Source organism: Leucopleurus acutus, assembly GCF_964270905.1.
Source record: "Leucopleurus acutus genome assembly, chromosome: 11".
NCBI lineage: Eukaryota > Metazoa > Chordata > Mammalia > Artiodactyla > Delphinidae > Leucopleurus > Leucopleurus acutus.
In genome coordinates, this window is record NC_139152.1 from 86,084,639 (window position 1) to 86,103,680 (window position 19,042).

At 41.0% G+C, this 19,042-nt stretch overlaps 1 protein-coding gene across 2 annotated transcripts in view; it reads left to right on the forward strand.

Moving 5' to 3' along the window:
• The first annotated feature begins 8,313 nt into the window (after window positions 1-8,313).
• The window catches only part of HCFC2 (host cell factor C2), a 46,936-nt gene continuing 36,207 nt past the window's right edge, over window positions 8,314-19,042 (forward strand). For both annotated transcript variants that reach the window (XM_082849881.1, XM_082849880.1), the window contains exons 1-3: window positions 8,314-8,486; window positions 9,911-10,059; window positions 11,528-11,688. In XM_082849881.1, coding sequence (XP_082706007.1) covers window positions 8,324-8,486; window positions 9,911-10,059; window positions 11,528-11,688 — 473 coding nt within the window. In that variant the 5' untranslated portion in view covers window positions 8,314-8,323. The remainder of the gene's footprint in view (window positions 8,487-9,910; window positions 10,060-11,527; window positions 11,689-19,042) is intronic.

Consider the following 19,042-nt stretch of genomic DNA (forward strand, 5'->3'; position numbering starts at 1 on the left):
TACAACTTAATAACCTCTCTGCTTCTTCCCTTCAAATAGAAACACTCTGTCATTTGAGGTGGCAACTGTCCAGTTAAAAATACTCACCTCCTCAGAGGTCCTGAAGCTAGAGCGGCACGTGAGCAGAAGCTGGCTGGCTGTGACTTCCTAGAAAGCTACTGTTTTCCTGGCAAAGAGCTGTCTGGTGCCTTTTGCCCTTTCCTCCTGTCTGAAACCCAACCTTGGTGCCTGGAGGTGGAGTCGCCATCTCTCAGCCCTGTGGATGAAAGGCCCACCCCGTGCTGCTGCATATGGTCCCACTGGCTGTGTGCAAGAGACCGCTGTGGTGAGTCAGTCGGGGTCCCGGCAGGACACAGATGGCCCACCCCAGTGAGCTAATGGTGGAGACTCTTAAAACAGGCACTATTTGAAAAGGTGTAGTCAGTGTTAGGGAAACTTGGTTACGAATTGATGCTATAGGGCTTCCCTGGTGGCACAGTGGTTGAGAGTCTGCCTGCCGATGCAGGGGACACGGGTTCGTGCCCCGGTCTGGGAAGATCCCACATGCCGCAGAGCGGCTGGGCCCGTGAGCCATGGCCGCTGAGCCTGCGCGTCCGGAGCCTGTGCTTCGCAACGGGAGAGGCCACAACAGTGAGAGGCCCGCGTACCGGAAAAAAAAAAAAATTGATGCTATAGCACCAGGAGTGGGAAGAAGCAGCCGCAGGGGAGGGCTGCCCAAGAGGAGCGCCCTCTGTTCACCCCCACGAAAGGGACCAGGAGGTACATTACCCCAACCTTACAATCTCCTGTTGGTGGTGCCTCCCATTGGCCAAACCCAGCTGGAAGTCAGAGACCTGGAGACGTCAGGTGATGTAATACATTTAGGTCAGCCTCACGGCACTGAACAAGTTAAAGAAGAGTAGAGAATAGATCTTCATAAGCAAATGGAAACTATCCGTGCCCCGGCGCTGGGTGACTCAGCAGCCCTGCACATGTTAAGTGAGGAGGGCAGAGCAAGAACACAGGAGAAGCCTCAGTCCCGATGGCACCAGGAGTCACCACAGCAGCCTGAGCTGACTACTTACGGAGCATCTAACCGTGTGAGGAAAATAAACCTGGATGCGGTTAAGTTACTTTGGTTAGGTTTCGGTTATCTGCCTGAACACAGTCCTATGTGATCTATATGCATTTTCGATTTGTGCTATCATTAGTCAACACAATGTATATCTGAGTCATTATTATTCCATGTTTATTTCTTATTAGTTGAAAGCCAAATGTTCATCATTTCTTACCCAATGGGCCTGCCTTGGCTGCGTGTATTACTTTGTAGATAAGTAGGTAAGATAAACTCTATTAAGGCTGATAAATGTGACTGGAAGGAAAGGAAGCAGCATTGTGCAGCAGCAGTGAATCACCGCATTGGGTCAGGCTGACAAGCCTCTATTTATTGCCTCTGTCTCCCAGGACTGGGCTCCAGGATCATCCACATGCGGCAGGAAATACAACTATGGGGGCCTCAATTCCCTCTCTTTGGCTGGTGGGGCTCCGTGATGGGTCATCTCCTTGTCCAGAGCTTAGCTGCTCTGGCTCTTGCCTGCTACCCCCTGAGCTGCAGCAATCGCTCCTGCACCTGACTCTCTGCACACAGGGTCCCTTTCTCCCACGTGAGATGACTGCTTTTCCTCCCTGGCTTTTGTGCCAGCTCCTTCCTCTGGTAATTGGTGTAGGCTCTACCTGGCCTGGGGTCCTGCCTTGTTCTGGCCAGCTGCCCTCTCCAGGCCTTGGCCGCAGCTCTCGCCATGGCTGGAGCCCTGTGATCTGGGAGCAGACCTCTCAGACACCATCTGCTTCCTCCGTCTCAGGAACAGTGCCTGCCTAGGCTCTCTGCTGTTGAGCTCTGCCTACCTGCTGGCACTCCTCAAAACCCCTTCTCAGACTGCTGCCAATAAGCCCTTGGCCTGAGTTCTCAACTGAGATTAAGGCATCCGTTGGACACGGCCATTTTACACTCCTGGCTGAAAACACTGCACTGTCTGCCACCTCCCAGCACCAGCCCCTCCCTCTCGGACTGACTCCTCAGTGGCCCGTAGCTCAGGAGGGGTAGAAACGGTAGTAATATAATGAAAATGATAGAAGTTAAACAATCTATTACTTACTGAATGCTAACCACGTGCTAGGCATTTCATAAGCGCAGCACTGTCCTTGCTCTGCGTGGCATCAGCACCAATTTCAGTCACCACAGTGTAGTTTAATAACATCAGTCCCCCTACAACACAGTTCAAATCTGTTACCACAGTATATCAACTGAGTAATTGGATAATTACTAACTTTGCTGCTAGCTTTTCAGTCCACAAAATTACTACGCTGATAACAGAGCCACATCAATGATGAGTGACCAATCGTGTCACTTCTTTGACAGTCTGTCCTTGATTGGTCACTGGATAGCTGTTATTCGGCTTATGTACAGACAGCAAAGCATGTAGTTGTGTGGCTTCGTTAATTCCCAGTGATAAACCCATGTGACATCTACAAAAATGGATAATAGAATTGGCCAACAAAGAGAAACGTTAGCAAAGAAACAAAAAATGATAATAGTGGGAGTGACATTCAAATCAAAGGTAAATGAAGGTAGAGAAGAAATTAGTTGGCCGTGGGATGATACTGTTGCTATTCAACTCTAGCTATGCAGCCAGAAAAATCTAGTAAGGGTGATTTTACGAACATAAATAAGGAAAGTGGTTGTGATGAGAGGGATGGAGATGTTCCAGAGGAAATGACATGGGCAAAAAATTCACATTAGAGGAACTCTCAAAGGTTATTTTATGATGTTAAAAGTGCAAAGGATAAAATATGGGAAGCTGATCCAAACTTAGGAAGGAGTATGACCATTTTCCAAGGCACAGAAAAGATGCTCACTCCTTACAGTAAGTTATATGGCAAGAAGGTTAAACACTGCTCAGCTGCTCTTGGTAAGTTTTATACCAAAACCAAAACCAAAACAAACCCTAAATATTTAATTTTCATCTTCAACATGTCCAATGTTTTAAATTACAGTAGAACAAATAAACATTAAGTCTACTATTTTTTTCATTTCTTTAGACATTTAAAACTAACAGTAAGAGAACTTTAAATATTTTGACAAAAATTTTTAAAGATCATGAACAAAACAACTGTGGTTTTTCCCATTGGTAATTAAGATCGCTTTGCAGGGTTCCAGCTCCCATGGCCATTTTCACAGAACTGCACTCTCGTGCAAAGCAAGCGCAGCCTGTGCATTGCATATATTATCTCAGTGGATCTTCAAAATAACCTTAAGAAATAGATGCTATTACAATCCCCATTTTATAGACAAAGCATCTGAAGCTGAAAAAAATAAATAATTTGACCAAGACCACATAGCTAGTAAACGGCTATGCCTGTTGAATCCTAAATCCCGTGATCTTAACCTCTATGCTATACTAAGATTCCAGGTAAATGATGGTGTTTGATATGGGGGAGCGGCAGTGAAGGAGAGAAAGTGGTGACAGATGAAGGCATCTTCTCCAATGTAACTTCAAAAGGCTAGAGCAGTGCTGTCCAATGAGCTTTCTGTTTTTTAATATATTCTTATAGAATATAAACAATTATATAATCTATGCAATAGACATATATTCAACCCCAGTCCATGTGTAAACCTTCATGTACTTCTGAATCCATCTTTTCTTGATCCTCTAGGATCTTGCTCAGTCAAGTTTCAACCTGCCCTGAGACAGGCCTACTTGGTTAACTCACCAATCCTCATTTCCAACCTTCTTCACCCTTGCCTGCTTCTCATTACTGAGGCTAAAAACAAACAAACAAAAACACTTTCCTAGACTCCTATAGCCACCCTCCTGCAAGAAGACCCCCACGGTCTGCTCTCCTCTTCTTTCTTTGTGATAGAACCTTGACTATTACCCGAGCACTTGGCCATTCTAAATAAAAACTACATTTCACAAACTTCCTTCAACTAGCTGTGGCCTTGTGACTAAATACTGGCATATGGGATGTAAGCAGAAATAACATGTACAATTCCAGAATGTGTTCTGGAGAGGGGAACATTCCTTTCCCCTACTCTTTCCTGCTGGCTGGAGTGTAGATGCAATAGCTAGAGCTGGAGCAGCCATCTTGGATCATGAGCTGGAAGGAGGAATTCCAATCTACAAAGTCTACAAATTCCTGAAGATGCGGTGAAATAGAGCTGCCATGCTGGCTTTGGACCGCCATTTCCAAAGTTCATTTAGATGGGAGAAACATAAACTTTTAAAGCCTATTTCTGTCACTATAGCTAATGTAATCTTAATATACCAAATGTCCCAGTTCTGGCCAGTGAAACCTAAGAGCAAGTATGCTGGGTGGCTTCTGGGCAAGATGCTTTTCCTCCCTGTAAAATGAAAGCCCTATTTCCCCATCCTGGCTGTCCTCCTGCTTCATGCCTTTGGGCATGGTTGTATGGGGACACAATGTCCAAAGGTACAACGACCTTTTTTTGACCATAAAGGAAAAGTCAAGAGAAATTCAGAACTGCTACCTGGAACCGTAACACCGCTGAACTGCCAAATTAACCCTAGACCTACCTACCCCAGATTTCTTGTGCAAGATAAGTGCCTTATCATTTAGCCACACTGTGTCGGATATTCTGCTACTTGTAACAAAAAGCATTTCCAAATGACATATTCTTTTGCTATGATTTAGATGTTTGTGTCCCCCTCCAAATTCATATGTTGAAATCCTCACCCCCAAGGTGATGGTGTTAGGAGGTAGGGTCTTTGGTATTTTGGTGCTTAGGTCATAAGAGTGGAGCCCTCATGAATGGGATTAACGCCCTTATAAGAGACCCCAGAGAGCTCCTTCATCCCTTTCACCAGGTAAGGATACAGTGAGAAGTCAACAGTCTGAAACCTACAAGAGTATCTTCAGCAGAATCTGACCATGCTGGCACCCTGATCTTGGACTTCCAGTCTCCAGAACTGTGAGAAGTAAATTTTGGTTGTTTATAAACCACCCAGCCTCTAGTATTGTGTTACAGCAGCCTAAGCAGACTAAGACATCTCTATTGCTTCTTCAGTCTTACCTTTTCAACTGGATCCTTCTTCTGAGCCCACAGTCATGTTCAAGCCTCATCCTTGGAAAAGAATGAGAAGAGCTTGATCTGTACACAGCCATTTCTCCCCTCCAGCCACTGTTTTTTCTTTCCTTCTGGGGGCAAATGTCTGTAAAAAGTAGGCTATACATGTTTATCTGTGCGTCCTCATTTGTTATTCATTCTTTGATCTTCTGTGGCTTCCCTCCTCCCACTCCACGGAGTATTTTAATCTAGGCCATTAATAACCTCTTAGTTTGCAGACGTTGCTTCTTTGTCTTTTTCTTATCTGACCTCTCTATGGCTCTTGGCTTTGATAACCACTTCCACTCTGTGAAAGTCCCTTAGCCTGTGGCTTCTTTGACATCGCCCTCACCCAGTTCCCTTTTGACTTCTCTCGCTATTTGTTCCCCATTTCGTTCATGAGAGCCTCCTGCTGTCTTTACCTCTTAAAAGTTGGTTTCTTCAGGGCGCTATTCTGCCTCATTCTTCTCTTCCCTTTCTACACTCACCTCCTAGGTGGTAACTTCCATTCTTAAAGTTTCAAAGATTGAAGGTAGCTTTCCTGAGAATTGGGGACCTAATCTAGACTCCTCACTTAAGCAGCGTTGAGTCCAAGGTGCTCTGGTAAAATATCTTTCCCATTGGATTAAGCATCCTGTCATGTATTGAACTGTGTCCCCCCCAAAAACAGATATGTTTAAGTTCTAACCTGTGATTGTGACCTTATTTGAACATAAGGCCTTCGCAGATGTAAACAAGTTAAGGTGAGGCCATTAGGTGGGCCCTCATCTGATATGACTGGTGAACTTATAAGAAGAGAAGAAACACAGACACACAGGGACACCACCATATGATGATGGAGGCAGAGGTTGGAGTGATGCTGCTACAAGCCACGGAAGGCCTAGGATTGACGGCCGCCACCAGAAGCCAGAAAGAGGCAAAGAAGTACTCTTCCCTACAGGTTTCAGAGGGATCATGTCCCTGATTTTGGATTTCTACACTCTAGAACTGTGAGACAACAAATTTCTGTTGTTTCAGTCCACCTGGTTTGTGGTACTTTGTTACAGCAGTCTTAGGAAACTAATACAGACCTCCACCACTGTCCTGAAGCTCCTTATCTAAGCAACCAGTTATCACTTGTAATCTCCTTTGTCTTAACATTTCGCCTTCATCTCTCCCTTAGTTCAGAGATTTTCAGACTTTTGAATATCATACACCAGTTTTGATTTTTTTTAATTTGAATATCAACATTGGGTTTGCAACTTTTAATTTTACCCTTAGTCTTTTGCTATAAGGACATTAAAAAAAACAAAACAAAACAAAAAAAACTACCACCCACTTACAGTATCAGTCATAAAAGTTAGGACATTTTAACACTAAACTCTCAGAATAAAATATAATTCTTTAAATAAAGTATTTAAAGTTTTATGAAAAACTCATGGCTCTACCCCAACTTTTCCAGTATTGTTTCAGATACCTAAACTTTATAACTGAAACATTTAAGAGCCCGTGTTATGTATGTGACCAAGAAAAATATCAGTACATAAATATTCATAGCTTTCTTTCTTTGTTTCCAGCCACCTTCCTATTCCAATTCCAAATTCTCTTTGACCATATTATGAAACTGGGGAATTAATCAGTGACAGGAAGAACTTGAGAAGCAGGAGCTGGAAAGACTAGTAAGAATTCCTTTTTAAAAGGGAGAGAATTACCTCTCAAAAGGCAGTTTAGATGAACAAGAAGGTGGGAGAGGCATGGTTAGGTTTGAGGGAATTGGGGGAGGAGAGATGAGCTAGGCATATGAGAGAAATTGAAAGTAGTAAGATGAGGGAAATGAAATTTTAGGAAATTTGTCCTACATTATGTGTATTCCCTCTTTGATACCGTCTTTAGAGTGTGAGGTAGGGATTTAAATTGCTTTCATTCCCCGCCCCGACCTCTGCCGCTGGACTTGTATCTCTTTGAGTGTGATTCTGTGTAGGACCAGATCACAAAGCAGCCCGGACTTAACAGGGTTACTTATGACTGTATTCACAGTAAGTATGGTATAGTGGTTAGGGGTTGGGGCTCTGGAATCAGAAGCTCTGCGTTTGAATACTGGCCCTAATTCTGCTGTGTGCCCATGAGAAAATTACTTTACTTTTCTGTGCCTCATTTCCCCATCCACGAAATGGAAATAACAGTACCCACTTCACTGGATTGTTAGGAGAATCACAAATTAATTTATATAAGGCAAGGAGGACAGTGCTTGTCAATGAAAGACCCTCAAATGTTAGATAGTAATAAAAGATAAAGCTATATATAACCTCCCGCCTGCTTAAACAAAACAAAACAACTTTCGCGGCTCACCGTTCCTAAACTTCTTGGCATGTCACCCTCCAAATCTGATCTGCCTGACTTGCCTTTGCAGGCTTAGCTCCGACATTCCCTCCGGTGTTCCCAGCCGCGAGTGGCACGCAGCGCTCGCGGCCTCTCCACCAGGGTCCAGACTGCCCCCCTCCCCCAGCCTTCAGGGGCATCCTCTACGCCCAGGCGCTCTGCGCGCAGTCACGCCCTCGGCGGAGATGGACTTCCCTCTCCTCTCCCCGCGCTCCTGGCACTTCAAAACCTCTACGAGAGCTTTTCCCTTGCTGTGTTGTCATTGTTTAAAGCATCTGTCCCCAACCTTTTTGGCACCAGGGACGGGCTTAGTGGAAGCCAATTTTTCCACGGAATGGGGGGCGGGAATAGTTCAGGCGAAGAGGAAGCCTCGCTCACCTCCTGCTCAGCCCCTGCTGTGTGGCCCCTTTCCTAACAGGCCCGGACAGGTTGCGGTCTGCGGCCTGGGGGTTGGGGACCCCTGTTTTAAAAGGTCTGACTCGCCCTTACATCCTAGATGCTCAAAGTGGCCGTAAAGGAAAACGCTGTATCTTCTCCCGCAATTAAAAAACTGGAGGCTCTAGATGGGGAGGGGAGACTGGTCGGTAGGAAATTTCCTTCCACCCTAAAATCCCTTGTCCAGGGTGCCAACACCAGCCACGTCACCCGGGGGGGGTGGGGCTCCCTTGCCAGGACCCCCTCTGCTCCCCGCAGCCCTCCATCCTCACCCAGGACGCCCGCGGTCACGTGACCATCACCCTCCTCCGTGGGGTTCCCCTCCTCCCGCGTGCACAGCTGGAGGCGGGTCCCAGCCCTCCTCCCGGAGCAGCGGCGCCGGAGCAGGCGCGGTGCATTGTGGACAGAGGGGCGGGGGTTGGGAAGATGGCGGCTCCCAGCCTCCTCAACTGGAGGCGGGTTTCCTCCTTCACGGGGCCGGTCCCCCGCGCCCGGCACGGACACCGCGCGGTGGCCATCCGGGAGCTGATGATCATCTTTGGAGGGGGCAACGAGGGCATCGCCGACGAGCTGCACGTCTACAACACGGGTAGGCGCGGCGGCGGTTCTTCGGCCCCGCCTGTGGGAGCCGCGGAGGGGGAGGGGAGACGAGGCGGCGGCCGCGGCCCTGACAGCTGTCACCGCCGGGTCACTGCCTCCTCCGGCGGGCGGCGGGGAGCGAGTCTCGGCCGGGCGGCCCCAATCCCGCAGCGTCCCGGGCCGTAGCTCCGTTTCTCCGGGATTGCCGGGGCGGAACCGGCCCCCGTGCGGGGCGCGCCGGCCCTCGGGCAGGCGGTCCCGGACCCCCCCGCCCCAGCCCTGCTGGCGGACGTAGGCGAGAGAGACTGTTTCCATCCGCCTGGGCCTCTTCCCGAAGTCTCGCCCACTCCGGGGCCCCGAGATCCCTCCCTGTCAAAACCCACCTCCAAACCAGAGCTCTTCCGGGCCTTTCCCGTCTTTGCCTGCCTGCCTTCTTTAGGAGGAAGAGAATATAGGGGAGATGAGGAGGGAAAACGAGAGGCCTTCTGGTACTTTCACCCCAAATACAGCCCCGTACCTGGCAGTTGTTAGTCAAGATTCTTACCCCGTTGGTAGCCCTCTTCACTGGCGGGGAAGTGCTCGTGGGTGATACCGGCGCCTGTCTGCATGGTTGGGTGTGTGTGCCCAAGCTCAGCCGTCCAGCGCTCGGGGAGGACTGTCGCCTTGAGCGCCGCTGCACATCAGAAATGCCCCCGGCCGCGGAGGCCCTGACTTTGAGTACCTCCGTGGAACAGAAAGGAGGTTGCAATTTCATTTTTCCCACTTGTAAATGCGCCAGCAGTCCTAAGGAAGCTGTTTTCTTGGTGTAAGGCTAATTAATGAGTTTGAAGTCTATGTCGTGATCAATAACTTTTCTTTGACCAAACAACTTAATCGTAGTGGCCATTTAGAAATTAATAAAATGGTGGAGTAGGGGAAACTTTATTTTTTCACCTTCTCCTCCTCCTGGCACCCCAGCATTAAAAAGTTAGTCGACAATTTGGTAGACTGTAAAAACCTTGGGTGTGGAAGAAGTTAGACCTGGTTTGAATTTTGCTCTGCCAGTTGCTCAAGGATCAACCCTAAAGTTACTGAACCTAAGTGTCAGAGTTTTCACTTGTAAAATGGAGAGGATGATGCTCCCCAAGTAGGGTTTTTGTTGAGAAATTAAGTGATATAGATCAGGGTTTTCAACAGCAGCAATGATTGACATTTGAACCGGATAATTTTGTTTGTTTTAGGGGCTGCCCTATATCCCCAGCCTTTTACCCACTAGTTGCCAGTAACACCCTCCTCCTGCAGTTCTGACAACTGAAATTTTTTTGTTTGTCCCTGGGTGGGCAAGATCATTCCCAATTAAGAACCACTGATATAAATGATTCATATAAAAGTACATACTCATAGTTTGTGATAACTGTTTATTATAATTGGTTTTAATTTTATTTTGGCAACTAGTTACAAATCAGTGGTTCCTGCCAGCTGTTAGAGGAGACATCCCTCCAGGCTGTGCTGCCCATGGATTTGTCTGTGATGGTACCAGAATATTAGTATTTGGGGGAATGGTTGAATACGGAAGATACAGCAATGAGTTATATGAGTTACAAGTAAGTATATTTCAAATTTATTATCTCAACCTGAAATTTTAATGATATTGCTCATAATTCTTTGAAAGATTGCAAAATGTTTCATTAACATGCTTAAAATAGTGTGAGCTTCACATTTCATAGCTTCAAAGAAAACATTTCCACTTCACTAAAAAGCCAAAGTTTCCTTTTTTTTTTTTTTTTTTTGCCCGCGCCGTGTGGCATGTGGGATGTGGGATCTTAGTTCCCTGACCAGGGATCAAACCCGTGTCCCCTGCATTGGGAGCGCGGAGTCTTATCTGCTGGACCACCAGGGAAGTCCCAAAGCCAAAGTTTCTAGTGTAAGTCTTTTTCCAATACCCAGTGCAACATTTGTAACATTAAGATACCTGTTACTTAGTCTCAGTTGTACAAGTTATATGTTTGAGCTTTTGTATCTTAGCGCAGTCTTTCTTTAACTTTAGCCTGCAGCAGAAGCACCTGGAGGGTTTGTGAAAACACAGATTGCTGGGCCCCGCCCTTAGAGTTTCTGAATCAGTATTCTCTACAGAGAATTTGCATTCCTTCTGAGTTTCCACCTGCTCCTGCTGGTCTCCAGACCGTACGTTTTTGAAAACTTCTGCCTTAGTTACAGAAATTGTTACCCTCACGCTAATAATCACTTTTTTCCCCTTTCTGGCAGTACATACAAAAGGGGTAACAGTTTCAAATAGCCTTTCTAGATTTTACTCTCTAATAAACCAGACGCAGAGCCCTCTGTGACAGCCCTAACTGACTTTTATTCCTGAACTGTATATTCCCACTTCTGTGATCATAAGGATATCTGGTAGTTGGCAGATGTAGGTGAATTATGCCTATTTACAAGCAGTCCATTTAAAAATTTTTTCAAAAATAGTTTTAGATAAAGAAAGCATCCATGGCTAGAGAATAAGTTTTGGAGTTTGGTTTGTTAAGTGATCTTTATGTTGGAGTTCCCTGGTGGTCCAGTGGTTAAGCCTCCGCACTTCCACTGCAGGGGGCACAGGTTCGATCCCTGTTTGGGGAACTAAGATCTCACATGCCATGCAGCGACCAAGGAAAAAAAAAACTTTTTAATGAGCTTTATGTTTATTTAAAGGTTAAAATATATACCATCCATGGATTACCTAATTTCAAAAAGTGAGAGTACATAAATTACATTTAATCTTAAAGCTATAAATAATGTTGAATTTTTCATTTGGAAAATATTTTATAACTGTTAGTGTTTATTATTATAAGCTTAGTTTGCCATTGTGGAAAGCTGTGAATATGGAAGATTAGACTGAATTTCTATTGGAACACTCATTTTAATTCCTGAAGTTATCTGGTTAACTTGTCATTTGTCCCAAAAGTAGCTTATTGAAGTCTTCTGATCGGATTCAGATTAAAATGTATTGGTATGATGTTACACTATTGACAATATAGGAGCACTTTCCTGATTTTGTCTGAGAGTATTTATGCTCTTTTTTAGGCAAGTCGTTGGTTATGGAAAAAAGTGAAACCATATCCTCCTTCTTCTGGTTTACCTCCTTGTCCTCGGCTGGGACATAGCTTCTCTTTATATGGTAACAAATGCTATTTGTTTGGTGGCCTGGCAAATGAAAGTGAAGATTCAAACAATAATGTTCCCAGGTATGCCAACACTTTTTCAGACCAAATGTTTATTTTACGATTTAGATTAAGAACATTTCATTTCTTCCATCTTTAATTATCAAAAGTGATGAAGCTTAGCCATTTTCAATTAAACCTAACAGTGAACAAATTTGTGTCCATTTTGTGTTTTCCTTAGTCCCTGGAGTATATCTGTTTTCAAAACTGCCTTTTCCGATCAGAAATCATCTTATTAAATTGATATTAATATAACTGCTTATGGCAATATATTTGTATATGTTGAGCCATAATGAATTTTAGTTGTCATAAGTGATAATGAAAAGTAATAAATGGATATTTTCAAATTACATTTCTCTGAGAGTTAGTGGCAAAAATCTGAATATAGAATGAAGGCTATCATTTCCATTTTTCTCATAGGAAGCTGTTAAGAGTGGTTCACACAAGCAAGTACTTTCAGAACCAATTCTCTCCTCCTTTTTCCGAACAGAATTAATCACTGCCTCTTTTCTTTTTGCATAATGTTTTGATCACATGGTCATTATAGCATTCAGGATTTGGAGGTTTAGAATCCAAAAGGCTGTTTTCTGATTCACTGCTTACCGTGTATGTGTCCTTTAGTGGAAGTAATCTAAGCCTGTTTTCCTTCACTGTGAAATGGGAGTGATTAAATACCTACCTTTCAGTGTCATTGTGATTGCTAAATAAGATTATTGGAATAATTTTCAAAGGACTTTCAAGTTGCCATCAGCAATATCAGTAGTTGTCATCGCCATTATAATGTGTCTTTTTACCTACATTAGACTGATAATAGAGTTAGCTTTTTTTTTCCTCCAGACTTTAAAAAATAACATATACTAAAACTACATGGAAAAATTGGAAACTGGAAAAAAGGAAAAGAATTTATACCACCACACTAATCCAGATACTTTTACTTTTAGCCCATGTCTTTTTTTCATTTTCCATTAAACAATTTTTTTTTAGGTACAGACTTGTAAAATTCAAGAAACTAAAAAGTATACGAAGTTCTTTCTCATAGCATCACTGTTCCCCAGCATAGGCAAGAACACATAATTCAGTTTGATGTGTATCTTTTGGAACCTTTTTCATGTAACACATTGTATTAGCTTTTGTTGTGTTAAGGGTAAGCTTCTCAAGTTTATGCTGCTAGAGGGAATAACTAGATACACGTGATACTTTTTAAAACCTTGATTAAAGCTAGCACATTCATTTCTGTTGACATTCCATTGGTCAGAGCAAGCCCTAAAGCCAAGACCTGAGTCATGATGCAAGGATACATGTTCTGCTTTCTGGGAGAGGGGACTTGGGAACCTTAATCTGATTCTACGCAGACATGTATTTTTTTTATACAAGTGAGGTCTTTCTTCTTGCTTTATGACTTTGGCTGTTTACTTGTTTGGGTTTTTTGTTTGTTTTTACTTTTAACAATATATCTTTACATGGCAGTAGATATGGATTGACCTATTTTTTAAAGGCTGAAAAGTAGTCTGAATTATGCAAATTATTTAACCATTCCCCTACAGATGGACGTCTAAATATTTCCATTATTTTGCTATTACAGTTTTTGCACATGTATAAATATTTTTGTAGGATTGATACTTATAAATGGAATTGGGGGGGAGGGTGTTGGTCAAAGGGTACATTTAAGTTTGTTTAGGTACCCCTGAATCAACCTCCAAAGAGATGGAAGTATTTTATACTCCTAATAACTGTGTACGAGAGTGCCTTATACCCTCAGCAATACTGAATCATCTCACTCTTCTTAGTTTTTGCCAACATAATTGGTGAAATACATTTCATGGGTTTATCTTGATTTATTTTTAAACTAGGAATGAGCTTGATTAACAATGCTTATTGGATATTTACAATTACTTTTTTGAAATTGTCTGTTCAGGTCCTTGTTTATTTTTCTATTTTAGAAAGTTGAAGTATATATTATATACCATAAAATTCATCCTTTTTATATGTACAATTCAATGATTTTTAGTAATTTACAGTGTTGTGTAACCATCACCACAATCCAGTTCTAGAACATTTCTATCACTCCAAAAGAAACTTCTTATTCATTTGCAGTCAGTCTGCATTCCCATACCAATCCCCAGGCAACTACCAGTCTACTTTCTGTCTCCGTAGATTAGCCTTTTCTGAACATTTCTTACAAATGTGCTTTTGTGCATTTATCTTCTTTCACTTAGCATAATGTTCTTAAGGTTCAACCATGTTGTAGCATGTATCAAATATTTCTTCCTTTTACTGATGCATAATACTCCATTGTATTGATATATCACATTTTGTTTATCTGTTCATCAGTTGGTAGACGTTTGGATTGTTTCCAGTTTTGGGCTTTTATGAATAATGCTGTTATGATCATTTGCATACAGGTCTTTCTATGGACATGTATTCATTACTCTTGATTAGATACCTAGTAATAGAATTGCTGAGTCATGTGGGAAATTTATACTTCTTAAGTACTACCAAACTGTTTTCCAAAGTGACTACCATCTTACCTTCCCACCAGCAATGTATAAGTGTTCCAAATTTTCCACATCCTTGTTAACACTTGTTATTGTCTGTCTTTTTTTTTTACAGCCAACCTAGTGGGTATAAGGTGGTATCTTATTATGGTTTTAATTTGCATTTCCCTAATGACCAGTGATGTTGAGCTTCTTTTCATGAGCTTTTTAGCCATTCATATATCTTGTTTGATGAAATTTCTATTCAAATCTCTGTTCATTTGTTAGATACACTTGACCAACAGGCACAAAAAAAGATGCTGAACATTGCTAATTATTAGAGAAATGCAGATCAAAACTGCAATCAGGTACCACCTCACACCAGTCAGAATGGCCATCATTAAAAAGTCTACAAATAGGGCTTCCCTGGTGGCGCAGTGGTTGGGAGTCCACCTGCCGATGCAGGGGACACGGGTTCGTGCTCCAGTCTGGGAAGATCCCACGTGCCGTGGAGCGGCTGGGCCCATGGGCCATGGCCGTTGAGCCTGCGCATCCAGAGCCTGTGCTCTGCAGCGGGAGAGGCCACAACAGTGAGAGGCCCACATACCGCAAAAAAAAAAAAAAAGTCTACAAATAATAAATGCTGGAGAGGGTGTGGAAAAAAGGGAACCCTCCTACACTGTTGGTGGGAATGTAAATTGCTGCAGCCACTCTGGAAAACAGTATGGAGGTTTCACAAAAAACTAAAAATAGAGTTGTCATATGGTCCAGCAGTCCCATTCCTGGGCATATATCTGGAAAAAACCATAATTCGAAAAGATACGTACATGCCTGTGTTCATAGCTGCACTATTCACAGTAGCCAAGACATGGAAACAACCTAAATGTCCAAAGACAGATGAATGGATAAAGAAGATGTGGTACGCATATACAATGGAATACTACATAGCCATAAAAAAAGAATGAAATAATGCCATTTGCAGCAACATGGATGGACTTAGAGATTATCATACTAAGTGAAGTAAGTCAGAAAGAGAAAGACAAATACCACATGAGATCACTTATATGTGGAATCTAAAATATGACACAAATGAACTTATCTATGAAACAGAAATAGACTCACAGACATAGAGAACAGACTTGTGGTTGCCAAGGGTGGGGGTGTGGGGGAGAGATGGATTGGGAGTTTGAGATTAGCAGATGCAAACTATTATATAGAGAATGGATAAACAACAAGGTTCTACTGTATAGCACAGGGAACTATATTCCATATCCTGTGATAAACCATAATGAAAAGAATATGAAAAAAATGTATATATTTATATGTATAACTGAATCACTTTGCTGTACAGCAGAAATTAACGTAACATTGTAAATCAACTATACTTCAATAAAATAAATCTAAAAATAAAATTTAGTTGCTTGTATTCTTATTATTGAATTATAAGTGTTCTTTATATATTCTGCATACAGGTTTTTTAAAAAATCAAATATGTGATTTGCAAATATTTTCTTCCCATCTGTAGCTTGTCTTTTTATTTTCTTAATGGTATCTTTTGAAGCACAAAGATTTTAATTTTGATAAGTTCAGTTTATCCATTTTTTCTTTTATGGATCATGCTTTTAGCATCCTTTTTAAGAACTCTTTGCGTGTCTCAAGGTTACAAAGCTTTGTTCCTCTATTTTCTTCTAAAAGTTCTGTAGTTATATCTGTGATTCATTTTGAGGTAATTTTTATGCCTGGGTAAAGTAAGTGTCTAAATTCATTCTTTTACATGTAGATATCCAGTTTTCCCAACACCTTTCATTGAAAAGACTATCCTTTTCCCACTGTATTGTTTTGGCACCTTTATTGAAAATGAATTGACCGTAAATGTAAGGGTTTATTTATGGACTCTCAATTCTGTTCCACTGGCCTTATGCCAGTACCACACTGTTTGGATTACTGTAGCTTTATATTACGTTTTGAAATAGGAAGATATAAGTTCTCAAATTTTATTACTCTTTTATCAAGAATGTTTTAGCTATTCTGAATCCTTTACGTTTCTGTATAAATTTTAGGATCGACTTGCCAATTTCTGCAAAAAGGTCTTCTGGGATTTTGATAGGGATTGTGTTGACTATATAGATCAATTTGTGGACAGTTGCTATCTTATTAGTACTGAGTCTTCCAATCTATGAACATGGAATGTCTCTACATTTATTTAGATCTTCTTTATTGTCAGTCAGCGATATTTTGAGGTTTTCAATGTACAAATCTTGCTCTTATTTTGTTAAATTTATTTCTAACTTTTTATTCTTTTTGATGACATTGTGAATAGATTTGGTTTCTTAATTTCATTTTTGGATTGTTCATTGCTAGCATATAGAAATACATTTGGTCTTTGTATATTGATCTTGTATCCTGTGACCTTGCTGAATTCATTTATTATTTCTAATCATATTTTCATGGATTTTTGTTTTTCTTTTTATTAGTGATTCTTAGGAGTTCTCTATGTAATTTGTTTTATATGTTCCAGATATTTTTTCCCAAGTCTTCTGTTTGCCCCCCCCGATTTTTTAAGGGTTTTCATTTTTGTTTTATCAAGTATGACAATATACTTTTTAATGGCTTTCTGGTTTGTATCCTGCTTATTAGGAAGAATCTCCTGTCCCAAAACTATAAAAATAATTTTTCTATATTTTCTTCTAGTACATTCACAGCTTTGTTTTTGTGTTTAAAATATTAATGCATTTGGAATATATTTCTGTGACTAGTGTGAGGCTTTTTACTTTTTCTTCTGAATGAATTTTCAGTTCTCCCACCATTTATTAAATAAGCCAATCCCCCCACACACAATGTGTTGAACTCCCATCTCTGTCATATCTTAATTCTCTTAGAATTGGGTCTTTTTCTAGACTCTCTAGACCAGGGGTTACAAACTACTCTCTGTAGACAAAATTTGGCCTGCTGCCTGTTTTTGCTAGTAAAGTTTCATTGGAACCCAGCCATGTCCATTCATTTACATATTGTCTCTGGCTGCTTTCATATTAAAAGGGCAGAGTTGAGTAGTTGTGACAGAATTTATGGCCTACAAAGCTTAAAATATTTACTATCTAGCTCTTTCCAGAAAAAGTTTGTGAGCTCTTGTTCTAGACTCTCTTCTGTTTCATTAATATATTTACCTTTCTATCTTTAATTGTGATGTTTGCTGTAGGTCTCTAGTATATGTCTTTGATCAGATTAAGGAAGTTCTAAAAAAAAAGTTATATATATATGAAGTATAGTTGTATAATATTACATAAGTAACAGGTGTACAGTATAGTGATTCACAATTTTTTAAGGTTATACTCCATTTATAATTATAAAATGTTGGCTATATTCTCCATGTGGTGCAGTATGTCCTTGTAGCTTATTTTATACCTAATGGTTTGTAACCTCTTAATTCCCTACCCCATGTTGTCCCTCCCCCCTTCCCTCTCTCCACTGCTAACCACAGTTTGTTCTCTATATCTGTGAGTCTGGTTCTTTTTTGTTACATTTACTAGTTTGTTGTATTTTTTGGTTCCATATATATAAGGAAGTTTTCTTAAATCTATAGTTTGCTAATTCAGTTTTTCTTTCTTTTTAACCAAAAAATGGATGTTGAGCTTAATTTTTAAAATTTTCCAAATGGAGGAATTCTCTGGTGGTCCAGTGGTTAAGACTTGGGCTTTCACTGCCATGGACCTGGGTTCGATCCCTGGTTGGGGAACTAAGTTTCCACAAGCTGAGTGGTGTGGCCAAAAAAAAGAAAAATTTCAAAATGGAAAGTTTTGTTATTGTTGCTAATATCTAGTTTTATTATATTGAGGTTAAAAAAAATGTGGTCTATAGGATTTCTCCTTTTTAATGGTTGTTTTTGTGGTCTATTTCACAGTCATTTTTTGTAATTATTCCATAGTTCTTCATAAAGATTGTAAGTTCTTGACTGTTTGGCGAAAAGGTTCTTTATTAAATCAATGTTTTAAATTATTATTCAAAGCTTTTTTATCCTGTGGGTGTAGGTCATAACTTCTGAATGACATGTTAAAATCTCCCAGTGTGATTGTGAATTTGTGTTTTGTTCCTTACATATATAATTTCAACCTGTGTGTATTATTTTGTTGTAGACTTATCTTATGTAAATAGGACTAACAATTAACTAGTATGCACTGGTATAGCATACTGGCTGGGATTCGTTCTGATCTGTTTAACTCTATGCCATATCAGTTGTTAAATAGTTTTAATATCATCGTGCTATTAATAGCTTATAGTTGGATTTGGGGTTCTTTTGTTTCCCCTGCATACTCCCTATCTCCAAGAGACTTTGTCTTAAAATAAGGACGTTTTTTCCTGCCCTTGTAATTTTATGTTTTCCATCTACTCTGCTTGTTGTTGCTTCTCCACACCCCTTTCCCTGCCTTTGCTAGGTTTCTAAAAATTGTGATGAGATTGAATATTTGTGTATGTGTGTTTATATATTTATATAATTTTTATTTCCTGTTCTGTGAACTGCCTGTTTATATCCTTTTACCTGTGTCTATTGTGTGATTGGTCGTTATCTTGATTTCATAGGAGCTCTTTATATTAAGAAAATTCTGTGATGTTTACTAAATTTTTTTTCAGTTTTTCTCTTCTCTTTTGACATTGTTTATAGTTGTTTTTTTCCCCAGCCATCTTATTTCCATAGACTATACTTTGCTTTTTTTCCTTCTCCTTCCTTTTTCTTGATTTATTGTTTTTCTTTGATTCTTTCTTTCCTGCTAATGATTTGAAAATTATACATGCTAATTCTATGCTTCCCTTAGTTGCTTGGAAATCATCATACACATTTAAACTGAAGATGCCTTGTACTCTTTGGAAATAGATTACTGTCTTTTTCTTTAGCCTTTTTTTGCTTACTC